Source organism: Neolamprologus multifasciatus, chromosome 6, assembly GCF_963576455.1.
Source record: "Neolamprologus multifasciatus chromosome 6, fNeoMul1.2, whole genome shotgun sequence".
In the NCBI taxonomy this organism is placed as follows: domain Eukaryota; kingdom Metazoa; phylum Chordata; class Actinopteri; order Cichliformes; family Cichlidae; genus Neolamprologus; species Neolamprologus multifasciatus.
In genome coordinates, this window is record NC_140444.1 from 175,038 (window position 1) to 193,732 (window position 18,695).

The 18,695-nt window shown below is 50.5% G+C and overlaps 3 protein-coding genes across 8 annotated transcripts; 2 read left to right on the top strand and 1 right to left on the bottom strand.

Moving 5' to 3' along the window:
• Nucleotides 1–3,424: 3,424 nt before the first annotated feature.
• LOC146516010 (serum response factor-like) lies at nucleotides 3,425–6,927 on the bottom strand. Of its 4 annotated transcripts, XM_085161808.1 has the most exons (8): nucleotides 6,047–6,925; nucleotides 5,231–5,500; nucleotides 4,962–5,151; nucleotides 4,714–4,878; nucleotides 4,506–4,613; nucleotides 4,249–4,431; nucleotides 4,098–4,177; nucleotides 3,425–3,878 (listed from the first exon to the last, which is right to left on the bottom strand). In XM_085161808.1, exons 1-8 carry the CDS (start codon nucleotides 6,482–6,484, stop codon nucleotides 3,795–3,797), a joined length of 1,518 nt encoding a protein of 505 aa, XP_085017934.1. In that variant the 5' UTR covers nucleotides 6,485–6,925; the 3' UTR covers nucleotides 3,425–3,794. The 4 variants fall into 4 exon arrangements, with proteins under 4 accessions (XP_085017934.1, XP_085017936.1, XP_085017933.1 ...); XM_085161810.1 differs by lacking the exon at nucleotides 4,714–4,878; XM_085161807.1 differs by having other exon boundaries at nucleotides 4,098–4,431.
• A 705-nt stretch (nucleotides 6,928–7,632) lies between these two features.
• On the top strand, nucleotides 7,633–10,324 carry LOC146516011 (opsin-5-like). Of its 2 annotated transcripts, XM_085161815.1 has the most exons (6): nucleotides 7,633–8,055; nucleotides 8,457–8,662; nucleotides 8,736–8,835; nucleotides 8,914–9,018; nucleotides 9,290–9,513; nucleotides 9,587–10,322. In XM_085161815.1, exons 1-6 carry the CDS (start codon nucleotides 7,755–7,757, stop codon nucleotides 10,064–10,066), a joined length of 1,416 nt encoding a protein of 471 aa, XP_085017941.1. In that variant the 5' UTR covers nucleotides 7,633–7,754; the 3' UTR covers nucleotides 10,067–10,322. The 2 variants fall into 2 exon arrangements, with proteins under 2 accessions (XP_085017941.1, XP_085017940.1); XM_085161814.1 differs by having other exon boundaries at nucleotides 8,736–9,018; nucleotides 9,587–10,324.
• A 433-nt stretch (nucleotides 10,325–10,757) lies between these two features.
• On the top strand, nucleotides 10,758–18,621 carry LOC146516012 (actin-binding protein WASF3-like). 2 transcript variants are annotated; one of them, XM_085161812.1, is made up of 11 exons: nucleotides 10,758–11,729; nucleotides 13,909–14,048; nucleotides 14,818–14,952; nucleotides 15,041–15,194; nucleotides 15,298–15,415; nucleotides 16,446–16,490; nucleotides 16,597–16,721; nucleotides 16,796–17,065; nucleotides 17,150–17,289; nucleotides 17,379–17,594; nucleotides 17,779–18,621. In XM_085161812.1, exons 2-11 carry the CDS (start codon nucleotides 13,916–13,918, stop codon nucleotides 17,940–17,942), a joined length of 1,500 nt encoding a protein of 499 aa, XP_085017938.1. In that variant the 5' UTR covers nucleotides 10,758–11,729; nucleotides 13,909–13,915; the 3' UTR covers nucleotides 17,943–18,621. The 2 variants fall into 2 exon arrangements, with proteins under 2 accessions (XP_085017938.1, XP_085017937.1); XM_085161811.1 differs by having other exon boundaries at nucleotides 10,758–11,076.
• The last annotated feature ends 74 nt before the right edge of the window (nucleotides 18,622–18,695 follow it).

Genomic DNA, 18,695 nt, shown 5'->3' on the forward strand with positions numbered 1-18,695 from the left:
TTCCATTTCTGAATGATGGCTTGAACAGAGCTCCGTGGGATGTTCAAGGCTTGGGAAATCTTTGTGTAGCCTAAGCCTGCTTTAAATTTCTCAATAACTTTATCCCTGACCTGTCTGGTGTGTTCTTTGGACTTCATGGTGTTGTTGCTCCCAATATTCTCTTAGACAACCTCTGAGGCCGTCACAGAGCAGCTGTATCTGTACTGACATTAGATCACACACAGGTGCTCTCTGTTTAGTCATTAGCACTCATCAGGCAACGTCTATGTGCAACTGACTGCACTCAGACCAGAGGGACTGAATAATTACACACACCCCACTTTGCAGTTATTTATTTGTAACAAATGTTTGGAATCATGTTTGATTTTCGTTCCACTTCTCACATGTTCACCACTTTGTGTTGGTCTTTCACCTGGAACTCCAATAAAACTGATTCATGTTTGTGGTTGTAACGTGACAAAATGTGGGAAAGTTCAAGGGGGCCAATACTTTTGCATCCTCTGTATTTTAGCTTCCACCCTTCACTTTGTTGACAGCGCTGCAAACCTTTGGCCTGCTCTCAGTGAGCTTCCTGATGTAACCTGAAATGGTTTCACCTCACAGGTGAGCCTGTCAGGGTTCACTGGTGGAGCTGGGACCATCAGTTGTGTTGTGCAGCAGTCAGGTTGGTGCACAGCTGACAGCCTGTTTGACAACTGTTAGAATAAATATTAGAACCAATCAGCTAAGTACAGAGAAACATCAGTCCAGCATTACTTTAAGAACTGACGGTCAGTCAGTCTGGAAAACTGCTAAAACTTTGAATGTGTCCCACAGAAACCATCAAGACGACGATGAAACTCACATGAGGACGCCCCAGGACAGGAAGACCCAGAGTCCCTCTGCTGCTGAGGATACGTTCATCCGAGTCACCAGCCTCAGGAATCACAAGTTAACAGCAGCTGAGATCAGAGCCCAGATAGATGCCACACAGAGCTCCAGCAGCAGACACATCTCTGCATGTTCAGAGCAGACTGTGTGAATCAGGCCTTTCCGGTCAAAGAGCCGCTGAAAAATCACAACTAAGGAAAAGCAACAAGAACAGATTTGTTTGGACCAAAACACACGAGGAGTGGACATCAGACCATCTGGCTGGCATCTGGCATCAGGCTGATGAGTCCACATCTGAGATCTTTGGTTCCACCCACTGCATGTGATGGTCTCTACATGCATGTTCCCACTGTGAAGCACGGAGGAGGAGGTGTGATGAGGGCAGGGCATCCTGCAGCGACATGCCATCCCATCATTTGTTTTTCACCAGGACAATGAGCCCAAACTCACCTCCAGGCTGAGCCAAGGCTGTTTGACCAAGGAGAGTGATGGAGTGCACCAGGCTCCACAGCCACCTGACCCGAGTTATTTCAACGTCTTTGTTTACTACATAATTCCATTTGTGCTCACTCTCATATCTCACAGTGACTGAACAGGTATTCAGGTGTGTGCAGGAGTGTGAAAGAGATGACGGTGCAGGTTCAGTCTGAGCTGCTGGAGACGAGTGTGAGGAAACACTCGAGCTGCAGACTCACTGCTGGAGTCAAACCTGGGGTCCGTTCTTCGTACCTCGCTAAGTAAGTTAGCTGGATTTGATTGTTGACGATTTCACGTGATCTTGGATCGTTCGGTTCTCCGAAGCTCATCCGGGACTTGCTGTCATAGCAACAGATCTGTAAGCGTAAACCTGCTTGGGAGCAGGCTTACTTTATGTAAACAGGATTAGATCGCGGCCACTCAGGTACGTCCGCTTCATTTATACGAAAGCAACAGCGATATTTTTCCACTGTTTTTCCATAAATAAATATTATCAATGTAACTAAAGATAATGCAGTGATTGATTCTTTTATTGATTTCATACAGATACATACAGGTCATTTCCTAAAAAAAGGGAAATGTACTATTAATCATTCCATTTCATGTATTTGATTATTTCAGATGTAATTCATATTTTAGAGTAGTAATAGTAAATTACTTCGTGTAATCAAGATGAGAGACCACGGCTATAAAAGCGAAGGTGGATTTGGGAAGTCTGTCGCAGCCATGTCCTGTCCGTTTGTACGCGAGCAACCCATTGTGGAAGGTGCAAGATTGATAAGGAGAGCATTCAACCCTAGGGCCAGCTCCTCTGCCGGGGTGTGACGAGGGGGTGCAGGACCACCACCTGTCTTTTTTTGCTCTGCCCTTTTCTTGGTTGCTGTTATAAACAAGCAAACAGATTATTTCAGGGTCTCTTTTCAAGAGACTAAAAGCAATATAAGTGATAAATATTACCATTCTTATATTTCACTTTTACTTGTTCCCATGTTCTAGTGGGTCCTGTTGTGGCTCTAATGTGAAAGAGGATATAATGTAATATGATATAATATAATATAATATAATATGATATAATGTAATATAATATAATGTAATATAATATGATATAATATAATATAATATAATATAATATAATAAATTACTTACGAGTTTGTCAGCAACTTTCTGCCAGCCCTCTCTCCTTGCTTTTGCAGCCTTTGCAGTGTTCCCTTGCGTTTTAATTAAACTCTGAGTTCTTGCTCTGCTGCCGAAAAATACTGAGCGCGCTCCTTCGACATTTTCGCCGACCAATCAAAGGGTTGCCGATCAATGTTTCTACTATCGATGCGTAGCCCCTTTTAAGCCACCCAGTGATCTCACATTACTTCATCCAGCTGTACTAATCGTCAACAACAGGTGTGTTCGGAGAACCGGAATAGCGAGCTCAAAGTTGGCGCGATGATTTGATCTTGGATAAGCGAGGTACGAAGAACGGACCCCTGGGCTCAGTCTGTGCAGCAGATGTTCGTGCGCATAGAACAACAGCACTGCTGCAAACCTGTGTGCTGCCAGTAAAGCTGTTATAATCGATGCTGCTCATCAGGGAAACAGACCTCAGGTCTAACCTGTTCACATCATGGGTTACCATGGCGACTTACCCCCGGCGAGAAGGGCAGCATTTCGCGGTTACAGAGTGGAGGGTAGCTGGATACTTGGTAGTGCAGGCCGCTGCTCCTGATGATGATGATGTCAGGATAAGACAATCCTGGCTTTGCAGGTTCCAGGTCAGCTGACAGTCGTCCACCAATCACTGCTAAATGCAAACTAGCTTACAAATACTGGCGGCATCCTGGATGCACCTGTGGTAAGAACTCCCACATCGCTTCTTTCACAAACTTCAAGGTCCACGCCGCCCCCGTGTGACCTCATCCTTTCACCGCTGACCGGTGAATATGATTGGTTGTTTGTGTAAAAACTATAAATTTGAGCAGAAGCACTTTCTTAACTGCTCTCACTCTTACCCGCCGTCATTGCGTCTTCTTCGTGTGTCGTATTGGAGCGTCAGCTCGCCATAGAACGAAATGATTATTAATCCTCAGGCGTTCACATGAAACATTTTAATAACAACTGAAATCATTTCCACATTTCTGCAAATCAAAGATGAACGTTCAGAGAATACACATCCAGGTTTTACTTTGAAAGGTCCATACAGGAAGTGATGCTCCTGGTGTTCCTGCTGTCCGTGTGTCACCGCGCGCGCCACACAAACGAGCGTCCACACACTTTTGGCACTTTCTTCATCTCAAATGAAAGACGCCTGGCAGAGTGACATCATCACTACATTGACCTGGACGTCGGCAACGGATCGGCGTTCCAGGAAGTACCAACTGATGACGACATTTTTTGTTTACATGATCAACACAAACACGTAAACAGGAAGTCCATCAAACGAATCATCTGCGTTGATCTCAGTCGTCTTTTGATTGGTGGACGTCCAGACTGACGACCTGCAGCTCGGTCAGGTTGTTGCTGCTCTGTTGACTGATGACCATCTAAACAAACAAACAAACAAAGTGTGACTGCAGCGCCGCCGTGTTTACAAACACATACGTGTGTGTACAGAAATGTCTCCCCGTTCAGCTGCCGACACTTTTAAACGTTCTTTACAAGTAAAACTGACTCGATGTTAACGGCCGCCTGTGGGGATGTTGCGGTGAACGTGTCATTAATGTGTCATGTGCAGTTGGCGTGCAGTTAGCGTGTTGTGGTACCGGGTGCAGCTGGACTGCAGAAACTGGGATCTGAGTGGCGCCTGGAGGAAGAGAGGTGAGGAAGACCTGCGGCACGGCGGCTGAAAGAAGAAAAGAGTTTGTGGTTTTTCTGGAAACGTTTTCATGTCAGCAAATATTAACAGTCGGTCACCTGGGTCATGTGACTGGGTGTGGCCTGCTGGAGAGAAGGTGTTGAGGACTGTGAGGCTGCCGTCACCCAGCGAGGGCGTTGGTGCGGCATACATCACCGTGTGGCCGCCTGGGTACATCATGTGACCTGCTACCGAGGAAGAGGAGGAGGAAGGGGAGGAGACGATGGAGACGGGAAGACTCGCTGCAGAGAGAGGAAGATGGTCAGGTAGGCGGTGCTACGCTAACCCGTTATGGAACGCGTCATTGTGTTCATACCTGTGGAGGAGGCGGGGCTCTGCATGTCAGAGCTGCTGTGATTGGCGGTTGCCTGCTGGCTGCTGGTCTGTACTTGGATTGTCTGCAGCTGCTGAGAGACTCCAGGTCCTGATGACACAAAGAGGGCGGAGCTAACATTCACCTGTTGGCAGGCAAGCTAAGGAAAACGCACCGATTGACAGGAGGACGGGCGTAGCAGCGTGCTGACCTGACAGCGACACGGTGGCAGGAAGCCGCAGCAACGTAGCTGGCTGTGTGGGTGGAGCATGCAGCGTGGGGGTGGGGCCTGGGGCCACGGGGCCCTGGATGGCCAAAGACTGGCCCTGCAGCTGGCTGAGGGGGATGGTGTGTGCGCCCGGAGGCAGCGAGCCACCTGCAGACAGGTGAAAGACCAGCAGGTGCTCAATATTTACTTTTACCTGTCAGCTGTGTCAGCAGTTGACTCCGCCCACCTACCTGACATCAAGGTAAAGCCTCCAGGAAGCACCACCCCGGCTGATGTCTTCAGCAGCGTCCCGTTGGCGGTCGAGGACGGCGGCTGCCAGGAGGGGGCGCTGGTCTGCACCTGCAGGGACACCGAGGATGAAGAGGAGCAGGATGTGGAGGAGGAGGAGCTGGCCAGGCTGAAGGCCGGTTTGATCAGATCCTGCAGAGACACGACGTATTTAAGGGGCGGGGCTACAAGCCCTGATCCCGACATTTAAGTAACAGCACCTGGACGCTACCTTGGCGGCCTCGGAGCAGCCGTCAGCTTCTGACACCTGATAGCTGAGGTCGGTCTCCTCGAAGCCCGTGGCGCTCATCCTCTGGTCGGAGGAGGGGTCGGAGCGCGGCGGCGAGTCTGGCGAGTTCAGGCAGGTCTGGATCAGAGCTTTCCCCGTCTCTGACGTGATCATCGGCTGCAGCTTCCTCGTGGCGAAGGTGTACACGTGGCCCGTCTCGCTGGCAACAAGCAGCAACACCTGCGTCCCTGTGAGCGTGGACAGCTCATACGCCTGGGGGGGGGGGGAGCAGGTACAACAGGTGAACACGCTATCGGTCTGAACACACCTGAACAGCTGACTGATGCTGTACCACTAACCTCACCTGTCAGGTAAACTGAGCTGAAAGCAGAGACAGTGGCTCATCTGTATTTATTGAGTTTTACTCACTGAGCTCTACTGTATTCTACTTTGATTTTTATTGACTAATTCTACTCTCTGAGTTCTGTTTGTGAGACCAAAATCATCACTGATGGAGTTTCTAGCTGCTGCACCCTGCTGGCTCCAGCCAAACTTCACCTGTCTACAGGTGAGACGCTCCTAAAGAAGCTCACTGAACGCTCAGACACACCTGCAGACCTGAGCTGATACGTCACCCTTTTTAGCCTCCACCTGCTCCCGAGCCTCCAGGTGAAGCTCTGCAGGTGAGAGCAGGGTGATGACACACCTGTGCTCTGTGGCAGGTGAAGCTTTCATATACTTTTGGATTTTAGAAGCTTAGATTGAGACAAAACGTGAAAATAAACCCACAGCTGACCTCTGACCCCTGCTGCCTCTCACCTTCTTCATGATGCCGGTCTTCCTCTTGCTGAAGGTGGTGTACCTCCGCAGCTTGTTGTCTATGAACTCCATCTTGATCTTCACCCTGCCTCGGGTCTTCTTGCCGGGCTTCACCCCCGCCGCCCCGGGCCTCAGACCACTGTACGCCCCGCTGAGGCCTCCGGAGCTCTGCGCCGCCTGATGCCCGACCTCCCGCTCGCTCCTCTCCCGCTTCACGCCCCTCCGGTCCCCACCCGGGCCCCCCGTGTCATCGTCCTCCGCGGAGTCCGAGTCCTGGTCGGAGCCGCTGAACGCCCCCTCGGCGCTGTAGTCCCGGTCCTCCGGCGCCCCCTCGCCAGTCTCACGGGCCGTGTCCGGTTCCGGTCCGGCTGTGTCTGTGCTGCTCACGCGTCCAGGTAAGGTTCTGGAGCCCATCTCGGCCCCGCTGCCCGCCAGCATCCTTATCAGCGTCCCTCCCACCGGGCCCGGAAGATGGATCCTCCCGGTGCGCCGGAGAGACCCTCGGCGGGGCTCGGAGCTCCGCGCCGGGTCGGGGTCGACTAGCCGCACCGCTAGCTGCGTGGCTAACGGGGCTAGGCTAAGCGCTCAGCGGCTCTTCAGCGACAGGTCGCTCGGTGAGTCCGTTAGGAAGCTCCGGGAGCCCGCAGGCCGTGAGGGGGAGCCGCCGGGAACACTTTTCGCAGGAAATCGATCCGGATCGATCAGAAATTAGAAAAAGTTGTGAAGTTGTTTTCACAGAGCAGCGAGGCCCGGCCCCCCACGGATCACTCCGCTCCACATAAGGAAATGACGGGCAGCTTCCGCAGATATCCGTCCGCTCTGACAGGTAGTCCGGCACTTCACAGCCACTGCAGCCACCCCGCGGCTCGGAATCGCCATACCTCTCACCGGAAGTGTCGGGGTAGGGAGTCTTTATGGTCTGGTGCGGACAGGTGCGAACTTACCGAAGCTTGTGCGCAATGATACGCAGTTCTGGGCTGTACGACCGGGACACCTTTCTCCATATAAAGAACGCGTTTCCTTTTATGGCCCCGCCTCTCCTTATATGGTCATCCTTCTTCCTGCACACCTCCAGCCTGAACAGCTGCAGCACGTGGAGATAGGAGGACCTCTGTGGACGCCCAGCTGTGCCAATATGACAATAATCAATAACACAAATAAAAAGTGAAAAGATTTCATAGATTCGAGTGTCGGGTCGCAGCGTTACACCTGCTTTTATATATGACACGAGGAACATGGAGGGATGACTGCTCCACGGCAGGAAACACTGAAAGAACATGCTCAGCAACCTAAACCAAACATCCCGAAAACCTGCAACGCCCCATGAGAGCGCTCAGGTCCTCATGATGGTGCTCTCTATTCAGACTGAACTTTGACCTTTGACTGTGGGGTCAAACCGTGACCTCAGCAACATGAAATCTGAATGATGTTCTAGAGTAAAATGAATAGTTATAAAGAAAAAACACAAACTTGGGAAATAATAAACGATGAAAAAGAACAAATAAAAAGCATGAGATTTCATCAGACTGTTCATGGCTCCGCCCCCGTCACGGGTGAGGAAATGTCTGTTTTCATGTAGCGTCCAGATTTCTCAGTGCTAAAGTGAAAGTACCTCAAAGGAGTACTTCACAGTACACTAAACGTACTGAGTTACTTTCCAGACTGAAGTCAGATCAATACATCAGCAGAGATCAGTCTGAATCCTTTAATGAGTTTATTACATCATCACTCCTTCAGCCAATCAGTGAGCTGGGGTCTGCTGGGTGCTGCTTTGGAGTCACAAGTGCTGAACCAGGATCAGCCTCTAATCTCACCTCAGATTAGCTGCAGAGTCCGGCGGTACCTGCAGAACACACGCCATTTACACGCCACACACGACATGTCGCTCAGCGGCGCTGCAGCCGGCGGCCCCCCCTGGAGGAACCACAGCTTCATCCTGGGAGGGGGGCGAGATCCCCCCCTGACCGACCAGGGGGAGACCATCATAGGAGTCTACCTACTGCTGCTGGGTGAGCGTGCGCACACACACACACACACACACACAGACACACACGTGCTGTGTCATCATTGTGTCCTGAATCTGTGTGCTGTTATTTGGCTTCAGTCTGTCAGTGATCAGCGATCAATACTCTGATTACTCTGATGGGCACAGCAGCCTCTCACACGCCGCAGCAGCTTTGATGAGCTTCTCTGACTCTAACAGAGCAGGTGTCACTCTCACCTGTAGCTGCACTTTAAGTGGTCGTGACCTGCTGGATTACCCTCAGCTGCTCCGTGTAGTACTGTGTGTACACTGTGTAGTACTGTGTGTACACTGTGTAGTACTGTGTGTACACTGTGTAGTACTGTGTGTACACTGTGTAGTACTGTACATACCTGTATGCACCTGTATGCACCTGTGTGTTTCCAGGATGGATGTCCTGGTTCGGGAACAGCATCGTCCTCTTCGTCCTCTACAGGCAGAGAGCCTCGCTGCTGCCCACCGACTACCTGACCTATAACCTCGCCGTCTCGGACGCCAGCATCTCCGTGTTCGGATACTCCAGAGGAATCATCGAGATCTTCAACGTCTTCCAGGACAGCGGCTACCTCATCTCCTCCATCTGGACCTGCCAGGTACTGACGTGCCAGCTCAGGCTCGGCCTGTGGCGGGACGTGACGGGCTCACCTGTGACGTGTTCTCACGCAGGTGGACGGGTTCTTCACGCTGGTGTTCGGTCTGAGCAGCATCTACACGCTGACCGTGATCAGCATCACGCGCTACATCAAAGGATGCCACCCAGGCCGAGGTCAGAGGTCGGCCCATCAGGTGTTCACCATCATAGCGCTAACATGTTATTACCATGTTATTACCATGTGTGTTTCAGCGCATTACATCACCAGGACCAGTGTGTTCGTGTGTCTGTTGCTCATCTGGATCGCAGCTGGATTCTGGTCCGGGGCGCCGCTGCTCGGCTGGGGCAGCTACACAGGCAAGAATACCCTGACCTCTGACCCCTGACCCCCTCACAGTACAGGAAGTGGCTGCAGGTCTCTCCAGGGCAGTGCGTTAGAGTGAATGAGGCTCAGATAAAGCAGGGACCAAAAAACACCAGTGTCCTGCTGCCGTGCTGATTGGTCTGTCAGGGGTCTGCTGCTCCACAGAACCTCATTCACTCTGGACGAGGTGAAGAGCGCCCTTATAGGACAGGAAGTGAGCAGTGGAAGGCCTTCCTGTAGTGACGGCGTCTGTCGTCTGTGCAGATCGCGGCTACGGGACCTGTGAGATCGACTGGGCCAAGGCAAACTACTCGAGCGTCTACAAGTCCTACATCGTCTCCATCTTTGTGTGCTGCTTCTTCATCCCCGTGCTCGTCATGCTGTTCTGCTACGTGTCCATCATCAACACGGTGAAGCGAGGCAACGCGCTGTCGGCCGAGGGAAACCTGACCGACCGCCAGCGGAAGATCGAGAGAGACGTGACCGTCGTGAGTGTTTGTCGCTGTCATCTCCTGCCAGAGTGCCGTTCGATCACTTCGATCACTTTCTCTGTCTCTGCAGGTTTCCATAGTGATCTGCACAGCCTTTATCCTGGCCTGGTCGCCGTACGCCGTGGTGTCCATGTGGTCTGCCTGGGGTTTCCACGTGCCCAACCTCACCAGCATCTTCACGCGCCTCTTTGCCAAATCTGCCAGTTTCTACAACCCGCTCATCTACTTTGGTCTCAGCTCCAAATTCCGCAAAGACGTGGCGGTCCTGCTGCCGTGCACGCGTGACGCCAAAGACACCGTCAAGCTGAAGCGTTTCAAACCCAAGGCTGACGGTCGTCTCGCCACAGGAGGCGGAGCCAGATTCAAAGTTCATCTGAGCCGGCCTGAAAAGAAGTACTCGTTAGTGAACCGTCCCCACGAGGCCCTGACCCAGGACCCGGGGGCAGTGAGTCCGCCATCCACGCCGCCACCCGTCAACAAGGAGGTGTTCTACATCGACATGCCCCGCCCCTCTGAGACCAGTTCTGGCTTTGAATGCGAGAGACTCTGATGGACGACTGAAATGGTCAATCGATCCTCGTTAAGTCTGGTCTATAGAGACTCCGCCCCATCGAGTGCTCACACCGTTGTGTTTGGCGAGCGAGGAGTGGAGGTTAGTGTTAGACGCCCGTGTGTGACCACGAGGAGAGGAAGCGCCCATAAAACCCGATGATGTTTTATATAAAGTCAGTTTTGATAACCACTCAGTGTGAATTTGATTGAGTCACATGTTTCAATAAAGTTTTTTTAGGAGCAAACAAAAGTGTCATTTTTTGAATGTTGGCCGTTCTCGGTCCAGGCACTGGACAGGAAGTCGTAGAGGACACGCAGGAAATGATTTGAGGCTTGAATCCTGTGGAGCGTGGGTCTCCAGCTGGAGTCGTCTAACGCTAAAAACACTCAGTGGGGTGGAGTGGTGTGATGACGGGAGCAGAAAGCTGCTCTCACAGAGGCTGAGGGTCTCTGAGCTGACGGAGGGGAGAGTTCAGCTCCACAGGTGAGAGTCAGTGATGCGATCATCTCCTCTGATGAAGACTCACAGGAGCAGCTGCACACCTGCTGGATGATGGCAGGCGGGTGGGTGTGGGTGGGTATGCTTCCTGTGGAGTCAAAGAGCACTCAGAGTTTGGACACGTCTCCCTAAACCGACTGCTGGTCAGAATGAATTGACCAATTAAGGCTGTGTGGGAGGGGCCGAGATGAGGCTGTGATCAGCCTCAGTCTGACCGCTAATCACAGTCCAGGCTTCAGTGTGAGTCTGCAGCAAAAATCAAACACACACACACACACACACAAGCTCGTTACCTCCGTGCGCAGGTGTGCACGTTCACGCGGGTTTGTGGTAAACGTGTCACATCGCTCAGTCAGCAGGCGGCGCTGCAGCTCCGTGACTGCGGACAGAAGCCGGGTCCAGCCCCGCCCCCGCCTCTCCAGCCTTCATCCCGGTCGGAGTCCGCCGCGCGCTGCTCTGTGACGAGGCAGCTTCAGTGGAACGAACCGGAGTGGAACCGCCAGAGCCCGGTGAGTCTGATCGATCCGTCCTATCGGTGTGAAAGCGTTACTATGATCGCGTGGGTGAGGGTCTCTCTGACACACACACTATCCACGCTACTGACGATAGGAGCCAATCAAACACCGTCTGTTTTTGAGGAAGATGATGGTGATAATATCCGACCCTGACGTCATCGGCTATTGATCAGCACACACACGCACTGCGTTTGGTCACGCACTCATTTCTGCAAGTGCACCTGTGAGACATGACGTCATAAGTCTTGAGATATCTGCAGAAAGCAGGGGGTTCTGTGGGTCACGTGGTTCTCCACCAGGAGTAGATCAGCTGATGATGAAATTGACATCACTCTCACCTGAGTGGACTCCTGGGAAGTGTAGTCCAGACTCGAGGCTGGAGGAACCGCGCGCGCGCACGCACGCACACGCACACACGCACACACGAGGATGTTTTTATAACTCAACTGTTAAAATGAAAGCTTCAAGTTTGCATCATTAGGGGCGTGGCCTCTCTGACTGACAGGCGGCTGTAGGTGCCAGCTGTCTGATAGCTTCACCTGAACTGGACCTCTGGGCTGTCTGTGCTGTTGGAGCAGTGAAATGACGTCAGTCTGTAGTAACAGACGATCCAGGAAGGACTCTGATTGGCTGTCACTGATCAACAGGTATCTATCGTACAGCTTTAGAAACAGCAGATGGTAGTTACAGTAATCTGATTACATTCTATTCATGGCTGTGTGAAGGGATGCACGACCTCCCACAGTCTCCTAGCAACAGTAACCATGGTGCTGTCTGTGGGCAGCAGAGCATAATGTGCTGTTTCCATGGCGCTGCCTCTGAGATAGCATTCACACACACACACACAGATTCCTCTGCACCACTGAGGACCGACAGCCAATCAAACACTGTCTGTTACTGAGGATGATGATGAGGGTGATGAAGGTGCAATCTGAGCAGTTTCCCAGTGAGAACTCAGCACAGCTGGGGGTCAGAGGTCAGGCAGTGATGTCATGGTGCATAACTAATCACCTGTTGTTGTACATGAGAGGAGCTGCTGTATGAAGCTGGGCTCACACGATTTTTGGCCCATTTTGAGCCGATTTTTCAGTCGTGCGACCGTTTTGGTGATCGGCCCGAGTTTGGCCTTCATCGTGCATCGTGCAGTATACGTGGGGTAACGAGAAGCGATTAACACCTCACGACCGTCGTGAGGGTGTCACCGCAGCTTCTCACACTGTGCACGCGCAAACACATAAACGTCGGTGAAAAAGACGGAGCAGCAGTGCAGCGTGTGATCTGGACACAAGCGATGGAGGCACGTGTAGAACTTTGGAAAGCTCATCCGAGCCTTTTCCATGTGGCCTCACAAAATCATCACGACCATCATGGACGCACAGTGTGAGCACTCAGGTCGCATCAGAGCATCGTGACCTATGAACTTCTAACCCCTGCCAGTCAATCGTACAGTTTGAGCAGAAGCTGAATAACACGACAGTGTTTGCCCAGCTTTAGTAGGAACTCACTGATTTGATCTGATCTCATAGTTTTGATCAGTATTTATCAGCAGAGTCTGAAGTTGATTGAATTCATTTTATTTATGGAGCATTAAATCCTAACAATAGTCACCTCAAGCTGCTTCACACTGTAAAGACTCATAGTAAAACCCCACAAGCGTACGGCGCCCTGTGTTTGTTACCTTATATGTGTTTTGTGTTATTTTGGTTGGATCAAGCGGTTTTTGAGGCTGCGCTGTTGTGATTTATCTTAAAGGATGTTGGATCCTAAGAGGAACTGTTAAAGTCAAGTCAAGTGGCTTTAATTGTCATTCCAACCATGTGCAGTGGTACAAGAGTGAAACGAGACCCTGGTGTTACATATGATATATAACTGATGAACACAGGACTACTTAAAGACGAGACAGATACAAGACAAGAAATGTGCAAAATACTGATCATTGTGCAAAAAGTAACTTGATGTCTATAGACGTGTGTGTGAGATACTGCAGATAAGTGCTTGGTAGTAACATGTGCGAAGGTGTGTGTGTGTCATTCCAGTCACTGAGTGTTCAGGAGTCTGACGACCTGGGGGAAGAAACTGTGTCAACATGTAAACATGCGATTGGTTGGGGTGAGAGAAGAAGACAGGATAAAGACATGCTGTGGAAGAGAGACAGAGGTTAATAACAGATATGATTCAATGCAGAGAGGTCTGTTAACACAGTGAGTGAAGAAGAAACACCCAGTGCATCATGGGAATCCCCGGCAGCCTACGTCTATTGCAGCATCACTAAGGGAGGATTCAGGGTCACCTGGTCCAGCCCTAACTATATGCTTTAGCAAAAAGGAAAGTTTGAAGCCTAATCTTGAAAGTAGAGATAGTGTCTGTCTCCTGAATCCAAACTGGAAGCTGGTTCCACAGAAGAGGGGCCTGAAAACTGAAGGCTCTGCCTCCCATTCTACTTTTAAATACTCTAGGAACAACAAGTAGGCCTGCAGAGCGAGAGCAAAGTGCTCTAATAGGGTGATATGGTACTACAAGGTCATTAAGATAAGATGGGGCCTGATTATTTAAGACCTTGTATGTGAGGAGCAGGATTTTGAATTCTGGATTTAACAGGAAGCCAAAACAGGAGAAATCTGCTCTCTCTTTCTAGTCCCTGTCAGGACTCTTGCTGCAGCATTTTGGATTAGCTGAAGGCTTTTCAGGGAGTTTTTAGGACTTCCTGATAATAATGAATCACAGTCGTCCAGCCTGGAAGTAATAAATGCATAAACTAGTTTTTCAAAGGAGCGTCAGCGTTTAAATGAGAGAGAAACAGGAAGTGATCCGTCTCTCTGTCTCCAGGTGAGCCATGCCGCTGGTGAAGCGAATCATCGAGCCTCGGTACCTGTGCCGCGGCTCTCTGCCTGATGGGGTCGCCAGTGAGCTGGAGTGCGTCACCAACAGCACGCTGGCTGCTGTCATCAAACAGCTGGGAGGACTCAGTAAGTTTCGGTTATCGTTGTTGGCTCTTGATGAGGGGACGAGCTGAAGGTTTCTGATGCTTTAGCTAACCTCCATGCACTCTGCATTTACAGTTTAATAAAGTTTATTCAATGCAAATCATGTGATGAGATCATTCCTGCAGTGAGACACCCTCCATGCTCAAACCTTTTCTGTTCATTCTGCTTCTGTTAGTAGCCTAAGCCACAGCTAACCAATCAGCTTAGTGCAGCCAGAGAGCCCAGTATCACAGACTGTAAATAAAGATGGAAGTGGATCTCTGAGACCCAGTAGGAGAGGACTCCTCTGGTCTCAGTCTGACTGAATAAAACAGGAAGTTTATTTTTGTGGTCATACTGAAGCAGGAATCGCTCTCATCACATGCTAAAAACACGTGGAGTGAAGCTCCGCCTACAGCCCAGGTGTGGGAGTCCAAACACACACAAACACCTCCTCTCAAAAGCTTGACTGTCAGTTGTGTGTGAGCGTTACCTGCGTGCAGGTGTACACTTTCATCCTGTCACTGACAGAAGCTCGTGGTGAATGTTTGTGTTCCCAGCAGATTAAAATCAAAGCCGTAATCGTTATGAGTGGCTTAACAGGAGCACGGGTGCAGGAACAGCTCCTGCTCGTTAGAGTTGACCTTTAGGGTCGTTTTCTGTGGATGGAAGCATTTGATCTCATCCACACTGAAGCTCAGTGAGTCTGTGTGAGCTCACTCGGTCCACGGCGTAGTAATAACATGTCTTACTTCCTGATGATGGCATGCAGGTCGCCATGCGGAGGACATTTTTGGCGAGCTGTTCACGGAGGCTAACAGCTTCTACCTGAGAATGAACAGCCTGCAGGAGAGAGTGGACCTGCTGGCTGTGAAGGTCACTCAGCTGGATTCCACCGTGGAGGAAGGTTGGCGAAAATCACTGCCGTCAGATCATGTGACCATCCAGCGCCTCCACCTGTTTATAGACTCTGTATCTCTTCCGTGTGCTTCCAGTCTCGCTGCAGGACATCAATATGCGGAAAGCTTTTAGAAGCAGTACCATTCAGGACCAGCAGGTGGTGTCACGGAGCTCCATCCCTAATCCAGCGCTGGAGATGTACCAACGCTGTGACAAGCCACCACCCCTCAACATTCTGACAGCCTACAGGTTAGTTTAAACTCCGCCCACAATGTCCTGCAGGTTGTAGGCGGAAGAGTTTAAATTACTTGCAGGTAATTTAAACTCAGAGTTTTTGTTGTTGTGTCTGCAGGGACGACAAGAAGGCTGGTCTGAAGTTCTACACCGACCCATCGTACTTCTTCAGCCTGTGGAAGGAAAAGATGCTGCAGGCCACCGAGAACAAACGCAAGGAGAAGAGACGGCAGAAGGTTCATCCATCCATCCACGATCATCCATCTATCCACGCATCCAACCACAATCATCCATCTATCCACGCATCCAACCACGATCATCCATCCATATTCATCCAACCATATTCATCCACGCATCCATGCATCCAACCACGATCATCCATCCATCATCTACACATCCAACCACGATCATCCATCTATCCACGCATCCAACCACAATCATCCATCTATCCACGCATCCAACCACAATCATCCATCTATCCACGCATCCAACCACGATCATCCATCCATATTCATCCAACCATGGTCATCCACGCATCCATGCATCCAACCACGATCATCCATCCATCATCTACACATCCAACCACGATCATCCATCTATCCACGCATCCAACCACGATCATCCATCCATCCACGCATCCAACCACGATCATCCATCCATCTATCCACCCATCCAACCACGATCATCCATCCATCTATCCACGCATCCAACCACGATCATCCATCCATCCATGCATCCAACCACGATCATCCATGCATCCAACCACGATCATCCATCCATCTATCCATGCATCCAACCACGATCATCCATCCATCATCCACACATCCAACCATGATCATCCATCTATCCATGCATCCAACCACGATCATCCATCCATCATCCACACATCCAACCACGATCATCCATCTATCCACGCATCCAACCACGATCATCCATCCATCCATGCATCCAACCACGATCATCCATCCATCCATGCATCCAACCACGATCATCCATGCATCCAACCACGATCATCCATCCATCTATCCATGCATCCAACCACGATCATCCATCCATCTATCCACGCATCCAACCACGATCATCCATCCATCTATCCACGCATCCAACCACGATCATCCATCCATCATCCATGCATCCAACCATGGTCATCCATCCATCCACTCATCCAACCATATTCATCCACGCATCCATCCATCCAACCACGATCATCCATCCATCCATATATGTGAAGATAAGGTGCTGCTTTAACAGCTCATTTATTTCTAGGAGCAGAGACATGTGGAGGAGTCCTCAGGGCGGGAGGTGAAGAAGGTGAAATCATTTGTGTTTGGTTAAAACTTGTTAAGTCGCGTGTTTTGATAAGTTTGTGAACTTTCATTAAATCTCATTACTTGTCATTACTGTTTCTCTTGAGAAGGTCCGGAAAGCGCGTAACAGGCGGCAGGAGTGGAACCTGATGGCTTATGACAAGGAGCTCCGCCCAGATGCTCGAGTCACGCCATCACCTCACCATACATCTGACGGCTCAGTGTCACCCGACAGGTAAACACCTGCATGTTCACACCTACTTCCCAGTCCAATAAGCTGACATCAGAACTTTAACTCCTCTCCCAAAGGTCAGGGATGTCAGATGACCTCTCCTTCCCGGCCAGTCCTCACAACGATGGGCGTGATAGAAAAGATCATGCTGACATGGCGACCAGTGGGTCTGGGCAAACTCAGTCATTGGACCGTGCCCTCAGACCCACCTCCGCAGTATCTGCGGCAACCGCTCGGCAGCACTCACTGGGCCGCAACCAGCCGCATCAGCATCACCATCGCCCACAGCCGCTCACTGGCCCAGCCAATCAGAACGGAGCACGTTCCAACATGGCAAAGCAAGCCAAGTACACACACACATACGTTCAAATTATAATCGCTATCATTATGCATATATACATGTTTGACCTTTGACCTCCATCCCTCCTCAGTGACCATCAAATCCCTCCGGCCCCTCCACCGCCTCCACCTCTCATGCCATCAGCAGGACAGGTGGTGTTTCCAAACAGCTCCATCCACACTGCTGCTATGGCAACACCATTGCACCCTGCAGCTGTGCCTGGTAAACAAGGTAGCAAGCACCCGGCTATTTTATGGTTTCTGATGGCGCTTCTGCGTGTCCACGTGAAATCAGGAGCTCCTGCTCTTTTCTATCCACAGGTGGCACTGCAGCCCAGCCCCACCCCTATAGCCCCTCCCCTCCACCACCACCCCCAGCTAACTACATCCCCTCCCCCTCCCGTCCTAGCGGCCAAGCTCCCTCCTCTGCTGCTGCGCCCCCGGTGCCCCCGGCGGCAGATGGCAGGAAGCCAGCCGCTGGACTGAACGTGCCAATGAATGACGCCCGCAGTGACCTCCTCGCCGCTATCCGCAGAGGTCAGTCAGGACGCAGACAGTTCACAGATTATAGAAGTGGTCACTGGGTGACGCTCGTCTGGTGTGGGCGGGTGTGGGCGGGTTTGGCCAGGGTGACCTGGTGGGTGTGGTCCGACAGATGTGTGTGTGATCTGGTGTGGATTGGCGCGGTCCTGCGTGTTGATGCAGTGTCTCGTGTCTGCAGGGATCCAGCTGAGGAAGGTTCAGGAGCAGCGCGAGCAGGAAGAGGCCAAGAAACGAGAGCCGACAGGAAACGACGTCGCCACCATCTTGTCACGACGTATTGCCGTGGAATACAGCGAATCAGAGGAGGAGTCTGAGCCTGAGGACCAGGAGTGGTCCGACTAAGGAGGAGGAAGAGTGCGCCTGACAGGAAGTGACTCGTCAGAGAGCCGAAGCTTCTTTCTTGTTTTCCTGTTTGATGTTAATGAGTCAGCGTGGCATCCAATGGTGTTTTATGAACCTGCTGATGGTGACACGCTGAAACTTTATTGACAGCAGCAGGTTTAACAGACGTTCCTCAGAAAATGAACCCTTGGCACAGCGCCCCCCTCAGGACGCTGACCGTCTGTGTTCGTGATGAAAGTTTATTTATGTATCACTTTGCTGCTTGGACATCAAATGTCATCATTTTCAATTTATCAGAACTTTTAAAAATACATTTTCAGTTTTTAATATTTTTGTTTTTACATTTTATTTTGTTTATATTTTATTCTTTATATTTGTTGCTTTAGTTTTTATATTTCTTTTATTTCTTCTGTTATGATTCATCTTGTTCTACAGTGTGAGATGCAATGTGATGACATCATAGTAACTACTGACATCATGCATAATCGTCCCTGCTGCTGTGGAGAGGGGGCATGTCCTCCCTGTCCTGTACCACGTGTGATTGGCTGTTCGTGCCGTGCTTCTGTGACCTGCATGTGGGTGAAAAAAACTGAAAATAGAACAAAAGTTGTAGATAAAATCAAGAGTTGATTTTTGTGATTTATTTCAATCATTAAATATTTAAAGTCTCTTTTTAAAACTTGTTTTATTAGTTTTAATCTTTTAACTTTGTGGATCAAGGAAAAATTACATTATATGCAACGGTCTTTGACT

What these genes read in the sequence shown, in the direction of transcription:
- LOC146516011 (XM_085161814.1), top strand. Translation starts at nt 7,755, where the DNA reads ATGAGTTTATTACATCATCACTCCTTCAGCCAATCAGTGAGCTGGGGT. An exon ending in AGTCTACCTACTGCTGCTGG is followed by an intron (nt 8,056 to 8,456) that starts GTGAGCGTGCGC and finishes GTGTGTTTCCAG; the next exon opens with GATGGATGTCCTGGTTCGGG. An exon ending in TCGAGAGAGACGTGACCGTC is followed by an intron (nt 9,514 to 9,586) that starts GTGAGTGTTTGT and finishes CTGTCTCTGCAG; the next exon opens with GTTTCCATAGTGATCTGCAC.
- LOC146516012 (XM_085161812.1), top strand. Translation starts at nt 13,916, where the DNA reads ATGCCGCTGGTGAAGCGAATCATCGAGCCTCGGTACCTGTGCCGCGGC. An exon ending in CAAACAGCTGGGAGGACTCA is followed by an intron (nt 14,049 to 14,817) that starts GTAAGTTTCGGT and finishes GATGGCATGCAG; the next exon opens with GTCGCCATGCGGAGGACATT. An exon ending in AGCTGTGCCTGGTAAACAAG is followed by an intron (nt 17,290 to 17,378) that starts GTAGCAAGCACC and finishes TTCTATCCACAG; the next exon opens with GTGGCACTGCAGCCCAGCCC.
- LOC146516010 (XM_085161807.1), bottom strand. Translation starts at nt 6,484, where the DNA reads ATGCTGGCGGGCAGCGGGGCCGAGATGGGCTCCAGAACCTTACCTGGA. An exon ending in AGACCGGCATCATGAAGAAG is followed by an intron (nt 5,501 to 6,046) that starts GTGAGAGGCAGC and finishes CCCCCCCCCCAG; the next exon opens with GCGTATGAGCTGTCCACGCT. An exon ending in AGGCTTTACCTTGATGTCAG is followed by an intron (nt 4,879 to 4,961) that starts GTAGGTGGGCGG and finishes ACCTGTCTGCAG; the next exon opens with GTGGCTCGCTGCCTCCGGGC.